The following is a 12843-nucleotide window of genomic DNA, read 5'->3' on the forward strand; positions in this document are numbered from 1 at the left end:
CTGGGTTCAATCTCCAGTACCTCCGTTTAAAAAAAATAGGAAAGATTTTCACATGAGGAGGCCCAGGGCAGCAGAGCCATAGTGGAGAGCCAAAATCTTTAAACAAAAGGCAAGATGAAGTTGCAGATATAGGAAGGGAGACAAAACCTTGTCTGAGAGGCTTGGGAGCAAGATTGTCCTGTTCATATGCAAGGAACAGATTAAGGAAAGTAGGTAACTTAGAATGAAGACTGTGAAGGATGGAGATGAATGAGAGTGCCCTCTTTTATAAAGTGCTTGGAGCCTGTTGCAGGGACTGATTTGGCAGTTTAAAGAGGGTCTATAGGAGGAGATCTTATTTTCCCTTTCACACACACACACACACACACACACACTGTATTGGCTGGGGCTGTAGCTGAGTTAGCACAAAGCATTATGGATGAGAGTTAAGGCTGCACTCAAGCTCTTGTGGGTACCTGTCTGGCCCACAGTTCTCTCCCTAGACCAGATGCTGGAATCCACATAGGTGGGGTCATCCAGGAATCCCCGTACCACATGCGCTGACTCCCCATCCCTGATAGGATGGATGGACATGAGCGGACAGGAAGGAGGGTGGGTTTCAGGCAGAAGGCAATGGAGTTCATGATCTCAGGGATCTGAATGGGCCTAGGAATCAATCTTCTCACTGGCAGCAGAGTTGGCTGGGGCAGGGGCAGGTGGAGTAGGCGGAAAGCGCCTGGTTTCCTACCTAGACAGCCCACAGTCCCTCCTAGGAGCAATGCGTGTCATCAGTAGCCTGGAATTTCCCTAGGTGTTGACCTGCGAGTGCTGAGTGGTTCAGGGAAATAGCAGGGTTAGTGGTTGTGATTGCTGAGGCAGGGGGATTCTGGAGGAGGCATTCATGGTGTTATTGTGGGCAAACTTGGTTGTTAGAGGGAAGGGCAGAGGAGTCCGAAGATTAGACAGAAAGGATGAGCCCCAGGGCTTCTATTTGGAGCCTGGTATATATGTTTTATTGAATTATCAGTTTGAGGGGTAGGTGATGGATCAATACAGTTCTACTTGGAATTCCTGGAAAAGGATCCTATGGAAAAAAATCTCCTTTATATACAATGTGATTTCTGTGATAGCTGTGTATATAAAACAAGGAAACTGGAAGGAAAGAACTAAGCTGTTAAGAGCTTAATGAGCAGGGTATCAGTCCATCAGGTTGGACAATCAACAAAAGTAGACAATTAGCAGAACAAGCTAAATTCTTCTGGATCCTTTTTGCTTCACCTTTGAAACTTGACACTTTGGCCCCATTTTTCCGGCTATGACCTGGATGCCTCTCGGATTCCTCACCCCCACCATACTACCTCTAGTCCCCTTGGGACTGGATTCAACCTGGGAACTTTCTTCCCCTGTATCACACTCTGTGGGTCCCACAGTGCCCTATACCCCAAAGCAGAAAGATCAAGAAATGGACATCAAGCTGTATTGGCTGAATATGAGCAACATTAATATGTAGCTCAGTGGTAGAGTGTGTGCTTAGCATGCATGAGGTCCTGGGTTCAATGGTACCTCCATTAAAAAAGTTAATCTCAAAAGTTCTCATTTTACTGTTTTCACTTGGCTACCTGGTCTAGTGAAATGATGTGGAACTTTCTGGTGTCTTTTGCAAGTAGACCCTCTGTTAGTGCAGTGATCAGACATCAGTCAAAGACAGTCCTGGTCCTCAAACCCCAGGAATTTGGATCTTCATAAAATACAAAAAACAGAGGTCAAATTACTCTCAAACCGCGGTAAGTGGATATCGTGCTGCTTAATGTTCTTACTCCCAGCAAGCATAGAAGCTCCAAAGAAGCACCACCACAACTTCAGGCTTTACTGTTGATAGAACGAGTGTGCTGTCTTGACCACATGTGGCTGGTTTTAGGATATTTCATACTATTAGGTCTTTTGAGGGGGAGGGCTGAAGCAAATTAGCTTTGTTCCTCACTCCAAACTGCCTGTAGAGCAAAAGGTATATGCCGAATGTCAAGTGATTTGGGTACACTTCTTCAGAAACCCTCTTGGAAAAATAGTGATAACTCCCCCTACCTGACCTGTTCTAAGAATATGAATCCCTGGGGCCAAACTCATTCACATAACTATGTGTCCTTTAAAGAGGATTTGTGCAAACCAATAACGATTATGAATACAGGACAACTTGTATCTTTCCCTAGCAGCCCTGACTGGAAACAGTTGGCGTAACCTTCCACAGCCTGAGCTGGGGTGGGCACTTTTGAAATGTTCTTCAGATTTGCAGGGTGAGCCATTTCCTTAATCCTGTGGACCCATTTGGGAAGAGTTTTGTGCCTGTGTGTCTTAAGCAACATTTATAGTGGAAGCTGTCCCCTTTGATTTCTGAGCCATACAGCGATGCTGTCCCATTGATCAAAGCCATACAAAATGCCACATTTTGTTCGGTAATGAGGCCCAGGGACGGGCTGGATGATGGACTCCACATGTCAGGCAGAGTTGCTGCATGCCAGGCGAGGAAGCCTCAAGATCGCCGGGCCAAGGCGGCTGGCAGTGCTCCGGGATGTCGACAGCAGAGCTTCCACCAGCCTGCTGATTCTGCTGATGAGGTCCGAACTTCTGAACTATGATGGTGTTTTTGGAGAGATGTGCTCTTAAATAACATGAACAGTTTCTTCCAGCAACTGTCGTGGTCCTGGGCAGAACAGGAATGGAGGAAGCCCTTGTTTGAGCTGATGTCTGAGCAGTGCCAGAGACAGCAGGCTTACAGTTTAGGGCCTCTTATCTTGTATGTTTCAAGATCTAATGAAAACAGAGGAGAATGCTACTTGTGTGACATCTTGCAAATAAACTGAATGTTGAGTGCTAAAAAAAAAAAATAGAATGAAGATCTCCCGGAGTGAATCTGAGGAAGTAAACAGGCTGATGAAAATTTTTCAAATATTCTCCCAAAACATCCTTTGTAAAAAGAAAGTCTGCTTAGGATTCAAGGCAGACACTGATTTTAGCTGCTTACCAGAAGCAAATGGATTTGCACTGCTCGCTATAGTCCAGTTTTCCTCCCCCTCTTTCCCCTCCCGTGCCCTGCCTTCTCTCCCCTCGCCTCTCCTCTCTCTTGCAGCAGGACCCCACACAGAAGATATCTTCAAGTAGCAGTAAACAGGCAGAGGACAAGTTGATTCTAGCAGCGGTATTTTTATACAGCTACAAACTACTCCAAAAGACTTCCTGGAGCCTGGAACTACAAGCACCCCAGAGAAACCCTGCCAGAACTCCAAGACACAATGAGTACACACTGATATTGACCTGTATTTTCCCTTCCTTGGAGCTCTGTTTAAGGAGCTTTCTCTTCTGGTCAAACAGGTCTGCCCACCATTCCCTAAACACATCTCACAGCTTCCTGTCACCTGGAAAGCCTGGCCTCTCCATATCCTCTACAACCCACGTCTGACTCTGCGTCTTCCAATAAAAGCTACCTTTTACTCCTACATCTGAGTGCCTTCTGGCCCCTCGTATCTCCGTGTGTCATTTAGGGCATACTCCCTTGCCGTAGGTACTCAGGTATCGATCTCATCTTTCCTGCCAGCTTAGAACCTTCTAGAGTCAAGGACTAGTTCTCACTCAGATTCTCCACGGGACCTGTAGAGCCCATCAGCTGTGACGTAGTGGTTCCCCGAACAAGTTCTGGAGCCAGACTGGCAGGGTTCAAATCTCTCTTTGCCACTTGCTAGCTGGGTGACCTCAGTTATGTCACTTAATCCCTGTGTGCCTTAATGCCCCCTGTAACATGGTAATATTAATGATACCCTCTGCAGAGGGTTATTTTGAGGATCCAAGGAATACTTGCAAAGCACTTTGAACGTTGCCTTTCACGCATTAAGTACTCAAGAAATGCTGTTCTCTTTATCTGCTCCAAGTCATACTCTCAACAGGAATTGCTAAGCACCAAAGAATGGTGTTCAGCCTCTCCCCAGCGGTGTGTAACTCAGTTTTGCATTCTACCAAGTCTGCCAGACACCCACTAAAGGAATTTCCTACCTGACTTTAAACACTGTTCCTACTCAGCTGACTGATGGTATCTTCCACAGTCACCTGACACAGTCTTGCCTCCTTTCTGTCTCCCAGACATGCCCTGCTCATTCCAACCTCTGTGCCTTTACTCGCACTGTTCCTCCTCCCTGGAATGCTAGCCCTACCCTTACCCTTTCCAACTCCTACCCATCCTTTACTTCTCCACTCAAGCCTCACCTCCTCCTGGAAGCCTTCCCTGATTACCTACATCTCCTCTCATCTTCCCCTTCTTCGAACTCCCTCAGCCATCCAAGGCAGAACCACATAACTGAACCCACACTGATATTTTTCATGGCAACTTCTTGAGTCTTGGTCTCAACCTCCTCAAGAAGTTGATAGAATCCCTAAGAACCATCAGGAGGTTTCCCTCTCTTCTTCCACTTGCCCTTGGCATGTATCCAGGGCGAGGTATCCAATAGGTGTCCAGTCAAGACTTATCAATTGAGGTATCCATATGGCCGAGCCGAGGCTCTTTTTCTGGAATTGAGCTCAGGCTGGGGTGAAGAGCAGAAAGGCAAAGGACCAGTTTCTGCTGACTTCACTTATTTCTTCACTGCCAGTTAGGCAACAGAATTAGCAGGGTCTTCAGGTAAACCCTCCTTCAAACCGGACTGATCCCTCAGTTAATGGTTGACAGTCTCTGTTTATCTTAATGATTGCCAAGATCTGTTACTGTGCACGGTATGCTTTGTGGTTCAACTGCCTTTGCCCCGAGGGTAGAAGGCACTTTTGAAGAGGTTTTAGGATTGTGGGATGGGATTGGAAATACTCTGGTCCAGCCCTAGCCACTCAGGACACGAACAACAAGCAGAGGGCCAAAGAATGCCCAGGTACTGCCATATGGGGGAAGCACTGCCATCCCTCACCTCGATCACAAGGTGCCAGTAAGCATTGCCCATGGCTTTTTTTTTTAATTGAAGTATATTTGATTTACAATGTTGTTTGTTTCAGGTGTACAGTAAAGTGATTCATTATGTATACATATATATATATATTCTTTTTCATTATAGGTTATTACAAGCTATTGAATATAGTTCCCTGTGCTAGACAGTAGGACCCTGTTGTTTATCTGCCCATGGCTTTATTTTTTCTCCCCATAGGCACATCGTTTTGGAAGCCAAGAGCTGGAAGGGTTGGAAGGGATGGCATCCAGAGCCAGAGCCCACTCTGGAGCTTGCTTATGCCCTGGCTCTCCCTATGGCCAGGAGTTGGGGGAAGGCTGAGGGCTGGTGTTGAGCCCAGACCCACTTCAGTCTCCCAGGTGGGCTGAACATGGGTGCATGGGTGATAATAACGCCTCTCTTCCTCTGGGACTGGGCAGTAGCTCCAGATTATGTGATCTGTCTCTCCCAAGCCACTGGGAGCTCAGGGGATCAATCTTATTTAATGATTGTATGTAGGAGGAGGCAGGGCTGGTTAATGTTTGTCTGGTTCCTCTTGGGCTGTGGGCCATATCTGGCTTCAGCCCTGGGCTCTTTGTCCCTCCCCTGGACTGGGCTGACAGTACCTAGTGACATAGTGCAGACACGCCTGCAGACATTCCTTGGGAAAGGGCAGCAGCCGCCAGGTGAGGAAGCTGGGGGCTGAGGGAGGTGGGCCCCGCGGGCTGGTGTAGCCAGGGGTCAGCAGTGGGGGCTGGGGCGAGGCCTGGGTCTTGCTTTCTCTTAGCCTCAGCATTCAGTCACTTTGATCCCTTCTGTGCTTCCCTCTGAGCTGGGGTGAGGCCCCTCCTGCAGGTGCCAGTCTCTCTTGGTAGCCCCAACTTTCAACCTCTTTTCAGGTTGAACGTTGATTCACTGCTCACTCTTTTTAATCCCAGACAAGGATTGCCCTCATCCCCACAGGGTGGAATCCTCAGGAAGACTTGAGGGCACCCCCCCAGGCACAGGGTGGCCAAGTTTGTCTCTTTGAGACATCTCCTGCCACACAGGGTTAGGGCTCGGTGGGACTGCCGGACACTGCCAGGTGCTATTTTCCTTCCCTGATTAGAAGGTAAGCCAGGCATGCAACCGACATGGGGGCTGTGGGCCGATGCATACAGTGCACTCAGCAGGCATAGAGGAATAGCCAGCGGGGCCAAGATTTGGGTGCATGTGTTCCCATTTTCTTGAGGGAGGCAGGGAGACTCCAGCTGAGCTTGGAGTAACTAATGATTTGGAGATCTAAAGGAGGGGTAGCCCGTCAGCTGTCTGAAAGTTGTTCCAGCTGTTGGGAATGGCACAGCAGAATGCATGGGCTTAGACATAAGATGAGGAGAGCAGAATAGACACAAGAGGGGTTTGAATGGAGAGAAGTATAGATGAGGATGTGGTGGAGCAATGGGGAAGGGACCCAGGCTTTGGTGAGGGGCCAATATAAGTCCTTATCCGAGCTCCAATGCTGGCTTAGCAGCTGTATGATAAGTTTGTCAGCTTCTTTCAGCCTCCACTGCCTCATCTGTGAATTGAAGACAATAACCCACAGCTCACAGGGTTGTTGTGAGAGTTAATGAACATACAGCTCCTAGCACACAATAGATATTCCATAAACGGTAGCTGTGATAATAAATCCAAGTAGAGAACAGCAGGAAGTCAGATAGCTGATGGAGGAGTAAGAGGGTATAGTCCTAACAGTGAGGAAGGGAGCTGATATTAGCAGGCGTTCTATGAAAAGACCATGGCAGAGCGAGAGAAGGAGAAAACTGATCCCAGCCCGGCCACTGAATACATATGGCAGAGTGGAGGGGACGGTGCAGTGAGTGAGATGCTGTGGAACCACAGGATGGAGGCAGGGAAGAGAAGCAGGTGAAGAGGAAGAGGGCTAGAGGAGTTTGGTCTTCGTGGCACCAAACTGATGAAGGCAGCCCAAAATTGAGAACAAAATCTCAAAGAAAGCCCCCTGTCCTTTTCTGGCCAGAGGCTGCCTGTGAAATGGGGGAGGGAGCATGGAGCCTGAGGCTGAATATAACCTCATCCAGCCCAGCCAGGCCCTCCTTCCCCAAACCAAAAAAACACAAGGATTTCCTGTAGTTGGAAAAGGGGATAGGGGAGAGGTGGGAGCAGAAAGAGAGACCTGATGAACATATGTGCACATGCACGTGTGCATGTGTGCATGTATGCGTGTGTGTGTGTGTGTGTGAGAGAGGAAGAGCACATAACAACGTGTGCAGGCACATGTGGGAAGAAGAAGACGTTTTTGAGTTATGGGCCTGGTCTCAGAACGCCATGTCCTTAAAGGAAGAGAGGCTGCCAAAGGCAGTGCAATGTACAAAGGCTTTGGGGTCAGAGGAGAACAAATTTGAAACTTGGCTCCACCATTTAACAGCAGTGCAGTTGCTAGTGAGGCAACTTATTTAATCTCTCTAAGCCTCAACTTCCTTGTCTGAGAAGTGGGTATAACATTCGTTGGAGGAACTAAGGACATCTGATTTTGATCTGTGCTTGACTACTTGGGCAAGTCAGAAACCGAGGACAAGGCTAGAGCCTGACGTGGTCAGAGAGGTCTTGTCTAATTAAATATGACCACAAAGCATGCCTGTAGCAACACAGAGCTTAGCAATACTTGGACTTTAACCCAAAGTCACAAAAACAGTTTGGATTTCAAAATCAGGTAACTCCCCTGGATGTTTTTGAAACAAAACCCTTGAGGTATTGATGTTTACATAAGGATCAGCTCTCTTTCCAAAGGGAGAGCAAAAATTGAGATCCCAGTGCCCACACAAGTGTCCTTAGGGGCCCAAAGGGAGCTACTGGCTATGTCCCAGAGGGCTTAGGAGGTTGAGAGGCGGAGAGCTATAAGAATCTAGAAATTCACGGGTGGCCAGACTGTCTGTGGGCCAACCTGAGGGGCAGAGAGAAGAGAACAGCTGACCTTTGCTTTGGGGAAGCAGCCCAAGACAGGTAAGGAAGGAAAAAAAGAACCGAAAGCCCTGGGAAGGGAGGAGAAGGAAAGAGCAGTCAGTGACAGGAAAGGGAAGAAGGGCTGGAGAAGAGGAAAAGCCAGACCAGTCTTGAATCTCTCTATTTCTAAAAACACTCATAGGATGAAAAATTCTCATTGCAGCTGAGGCAGTAAAGCTTATGGGCTCTGGAGTCAGCTTGACCTGGCTCAAATCCCAGCTCTGTCACGTACTAACTATGTGACCCTTGTGAGCCTGGGACAATTCCCTTCATCTTGCTTTACCTCAGTTTTTTCAGGGGTGACGTGAGAATTACAAATAACACCTACCTCTTGGGATTGTTCTCAGGTTTACATGAGCTAGTGTGCGTGCAAGGGTCTGGCACATCACAGTGCTCAGTAAATGGTTGTTCTTTTTTTTTTTTAATGAATGTACTGGGGATTGAACCAGGACCTTGTGCATGCTAAGCAGGCACTCTACCACTGAGTGTATTACTTCCCCCCCAGTTATTTTTTCCCTAGTCCCCAAAATCCATTTACTATATTGTCCTCAGATAGAAGACATATCAGATATTAAACTGATAAGAACAGATACTACACTTGATCTTAGCCAAAAGGCCGAGAGGCGATTGGTTATTCTTAATAATGGTCCTCAACTACCAGTTTTTTAATCTAGCATGTCTCCTTAGATGCAGCATTTCTTTACGTGGGACCTGCTGTAGCAGCTCTGCTTTCAGAATCCCAGGTTTGGGAGAAAGGGCACCTGTGTTCCTGCTTTCCCACACTGGTTTAGGCCCACAGCATGAACTTACTGAGGCTTTTTTTTTTAAGCTAAATGAAGAAGCCTGTTCAGAGAAGTAATCTATGTCCCATGGACTGTCCCTTTGGGTCCCCTAGTCTCTTTCATTCCATTCCTCAACTTTTCCAGTTGCTAATACCCTATCCCTTCCCCCGACAACAGACAGGACCATCTGCAACTGAATATAGGCCTTTGCCACAACCACTGCCCCTGTGTTGAGGGGTAGAAACGCAGGCTATTTCCTACCAGTCCAGGCCTGTGTGTTCTCACAGCCAGTTCCCTGCTTCCCATATGATCTCCTTACAACTTAACGGCAGAAGTGGTGGGAGGTAGAGGGAGGCCTTCTTTGCAGAAGTGGTGGGAGGTAGAGGGAGGCCTTATTTGCCTGCCTAAGGGACAGAGGGGAATTTCTTCCCTGGAGCAACTGGCCAGCTCAGGAGACCAGGAGTTACAACGTACACTTGACATTTGGGGCAGGGCAGCAACCGAACAGTCTGTTCTATCTCAGACAGACACTATAGGTCAACAATAGCACTGGGAAGAAAGAAAGGGGGATATTGGGTTTGGCCACCTAGTTCCCCTGAAGCAACATTATTTCTCTCCCTGATAAGGTTTTTACTTCCTCTGATTGCCATTGCAGGTTGCTACACTGAACTTCACAATAACCCTGTATAGAGGAGCAAGCAGACTCAGAAGTTCAGCAACTCACCCCACAGAGGCAGGGGGTGATACAGCTCAGTGGTAGAGCACATGCTTAGCATGCAAGAGGTCCTGGGTTTCAACCCCCAGTAGCTCCATTAAAAAAAACAACAACAAAGAGTAAAACTGTAACTAACCCAAAGTCTAGTACGTGGAGACCCAGAATCCAAATCCAAACCTCTTACTTATTCATTCCACCTTCTAACCATTTGCTTGGTTAACTTTTGCTTTCTCCTTCTGGCTTGTAATCACCTGGCCACCCTCTGTATGGGTTCCCTTTCCTGAAGCTCAAGGACGGATGGTCAGGGTTTGCTCCATGACACTGGAGTTGGACTGTACTCACAGGTTGGCAGCCTCCCTGTTTCTTGTGCTTTTATGAGTAGCATTAGCCTTTGCTATTGTTGTTGTTGTTAACGGCTAGCCTTGGCTTTTGCTGACACCATCTGCAAAAGTATGAGGAGTATACGGTGGAATGAGCCTAGACTTCTGCTTCAGATATTTTGTGTCTCATCTTACTCCAACACTTGCTAGCTGTGTGACCTTGAGTGAGTTACTTCACTTATCTGAGCTTCAGCTTCCTCAGCTGGAAAAGCTGGGCTAACAGTCCTTAGAGGCTTGCTAAGTGGGTCAAAAGAAAGAATGGATGGGAAAATGCTTAGCACAGCTCCTGGCTTAATAACTGTGCTTTCCCTTTCCTAACCTCCAGCTCTCCCATACGCTGAAGGGGATCTAAGTCAAGGAAAATTCCTGCTGGATCTAAATTTCTAGTAAGGTCATGGGAGAGGGCCTCAGCCCAGAGCCTCCTGGTTCCCCCACCACCACCCAGGGTCCCCTCTTACATGCACCTGCCTTTGTTCTGTCCTCCCCCCAACCGTGGCCATTCTTCTGGTGGGGCTATGGGGCGGGTGCGGCGATGGACCGGGCGGGCACAGAACAGGTGGGTGCAGGCTGGGTGTCCGGCGCTGGGACACAAGTGCTCTGTGTGTAGGGTGGGCGGAAGTCAGGGCGTTTGATCTGAATTCTAAAGGGCGTTGTTCAGAGCCCCACAAAGGTTCCATTGTGCAGACACTGGGTATAAAGCAGCATATGACTCCCCAGCACCGGGCGGCGATGAATTGGGACGCAGGCGCGGACCCAGGGACCACTCCCCCTGCACAGACATGAGACCATAGGGGACCTGTCTGGGTGGCCTCAGGGATAGGCGCTCCCCAAGGTAACGGGGCTTTGTTGGGTAGGTCCCAGGTCCAGACTTAAGGAGCTGGCAGGGGTGGGGGCGCTAAAGAGGATGGCCGATGGCAGAACAAGATGGGCCTGGCCTAGAAGGGCTGGAGAGGAAAGAATGTTGGACGAGAGTGAAGAAGGGAGACGGGGCTCAGGGAGGTCAAGTCATCAAGTGAGTGAGGAGGAGAGGAGGCGAGGAGGAGAGGCTGGCAAGGGAGAGGGGGGTGGCGAGGAAAGCTCTGACTCTCCTTCTTCCTTTCTTGTCACTGGCTCTTGGAAGGGGTGAGGAGGGGTAGGGTGTCAGGCAGTGTCATGGTGTCTGGCTTTCTGGCCCAGCTTTCTGACAGCTTGCTCTGTGGCTTGTGTCTTGCAGGTGTGAATGAGGCAGGATGAACTGGACGGGTTTGTACACCTTGCTCAGTGGTGTGAACCGGCATTCTACGGCCATTGGCCGAGTATGGCTCTCCGTCATCTTCATCTTCAGAATCATGGTGCTGGTGGTGGCTGCGGAGAGCGTGTGGGGTGACGAGAAGTCTTCCTTCATCTGCAACACCCTCCAGCCTGGCTGCAACAGTGTCTGCTACGACCACTTTTTCCCCATTTCCCATGTGCGTCTGTGGTCTCTGCAGCTCATCTTGGTTTCTACACCGGCTCTCCTCGTGGCCATGCACGTGGCTCACCAGCAGCACATAGAAAAGAAGATGCTGCGACTTGAAGGCCATGGGGACCCGCTACACCTCGAGGAGGTCAAGAGGCACAAGGTCCACATCTCAGGGACACTGTGGTGGACCTATGTCATCAGCGTGGTCTTCCGGCTGCTGTTCGAGGCTGCCTTCATGTACGTCTTTTATCTGCTGTACCCTGGCTATGCCATGGTGCGGCTGGTCAAGTGTGATGCATACCCCTGCCCCAACACGGTGGATTGCTTCGTGTCCCGCCCCACCGAGAAAACCGTCTTCACCGTCTTTATGCTGGCCGCCTCCGGCATCTGCATCATCCTCAACGTGGCCGAGGTGGTGTACCTCATCTTCCGGGCTTGTGCCCGCCGAGCCCAGCGCCGCTCCAATCCGCCCTCCCGCAAGGGCTCCGGGGGCTTCGGCCACCGCTTATCCCCTGAATACAAGCAGAACGAGATCAACAAGCTGCTGAGCGAGCAGGACGGCTCCTTGAAAGACATACTGCGCCGCAGCCCCGGCACCGGGGCTGGGCTGGCTGAGAAGAGCGACCGCTGCTCGGCCTGCTGATGCCACCGACCAGGCAACCTCCCATCCCACGCTCCCCCCACCCCCCCATCCCCGCCCCCGGGCTCGCCCCCCTCTCGCCTGCAGGTGCGATGCGCAGGCCTCTGCCTGCGAGGGATCGCTAGATCAAAATCTTCCTTCCCTCCCGACCTCCCTTCCTCCAGGGGGCCTTCCGTCTCAGGCGCTGAATGGGTAGGGAGCTGGAGGCCACCCACTCCAGGGCTCAAGGCTGCTCCGGATGTGGGCAGCTCTCGTTGCTGTATCCCTTCCTCTTCCCTCTCCCTCTCCCTGGGACCACTGAGGACCAGAGGTAGGATGCTCTGACGGCATCTCCAATGATGAAACTAATCTTAACCCCGTGCTGTCAGAGACCCTCTTTCTGGTGTCACCTCGGTGGGGAGGGGTGCAGGCAAGTGGAGTGGAGGGAGGGTGCGGTGGGCACATGGTGGAGGAGGGAGGGTAGTAAATGCCAGGGAAGGAGGAATAGCCCTTGCTGGTCATGAGGAAAAGGGGGACATGCCTGGGGTGGAGGCGCTAGGGAGGGAGAAGCAGGCAGATCAGTTGGAGTGGGGGGTTGGTCAGGGCTGCCTTTGCCTCTAGTCCCTAAGGCCTCTCTCTGCCTGAAATGTTACACATTAAACAGGATTTTACAGTAAACGAAGAGGTGGCTTGTGTGTTTGTGAAGTTCTTTCTCCTGCAACCTCTGACCTCCCCTTGGATGAGCTGGTCTTGGCTTTTTGTTGTCCAAGAAAGGAATGGGTAAAAGAAATAGCGATTTGAGTTGCACAGGAGGATCAGCCACCCACCGTGGCCCAGCAAAACCAGGCCCTGAGCCATTCTTTCTTGATTTATTTTTTGGGGGGTGGGTATTTTTCCTTTCGTTTTTTAATAATAGCTTTATGGGGCTCTAATTCACTTACCCCCTTCCTCTGATTTGATTTTTTTGTCATCTAT

The 12843-nt window shown here is 49.8% G+C and overlaps 1 protein-coding gene and 1 pseudogene across 5 annotated transcripts in view; one reads left to right on the forward strand and one right to left on the reverse strand.

The window, feature by feature from the left end:
* The window catches only part of GJB1 (gap junction protein beta 1), a 32904-nt gene extending 20354 nt beyond the window's left edge, over nucleotides 1–12550 (forward strand). The window contains exons 1-2 of one of the 5 annotated variants that reach the window (XM_006217652.4): nucleotides 5532–5620; nucleotides 11022–12550. In XM_006217652.4, coding sequence (XP_006217714.1) covers nucleotides 11038–11892 — 855 coding nt within the window. In that variant the 5' untranslated portion in view covers nucleotides 5532–5620; nucleotides 11022–11037 and the 3' untranslated portion in view covers nucleotides 11893–12550. Of the gene's footprint in view, nucleotides 1–5531; nucleotides 5621–7877; nucleotides 7932–10512; nucleotides 10641–10689; nucleotides 10821–11021 lie in introns of those variants that run through there. The other 4 variants (XM_015250713.3, XM_006217651.4, XM_072955728.1 and 1 more) reach the window with 4 other exon arrangements.
* Nucleotides 8435–8559, reverse strand: LOC116279225 (U2 spliceosomal RNA; annotated as a pseudogene).
* Nucleotides 12551–12843: the final 293 nt, after the last annotated feature.

The sequence above is a fragment of the Vicugna pacos genome, chromosome X (genome assembly GCF_048564905.1).
Source record: "Vicugna pacos chromosome X, VicPac4, whole genome shotgun sequence".
Lineage (NCBI taxonomy): Eukaryota > Metazoa > Chordata > Mammalia > Artiodactyla > Camelidae > Vicugna > Vicugna pacos.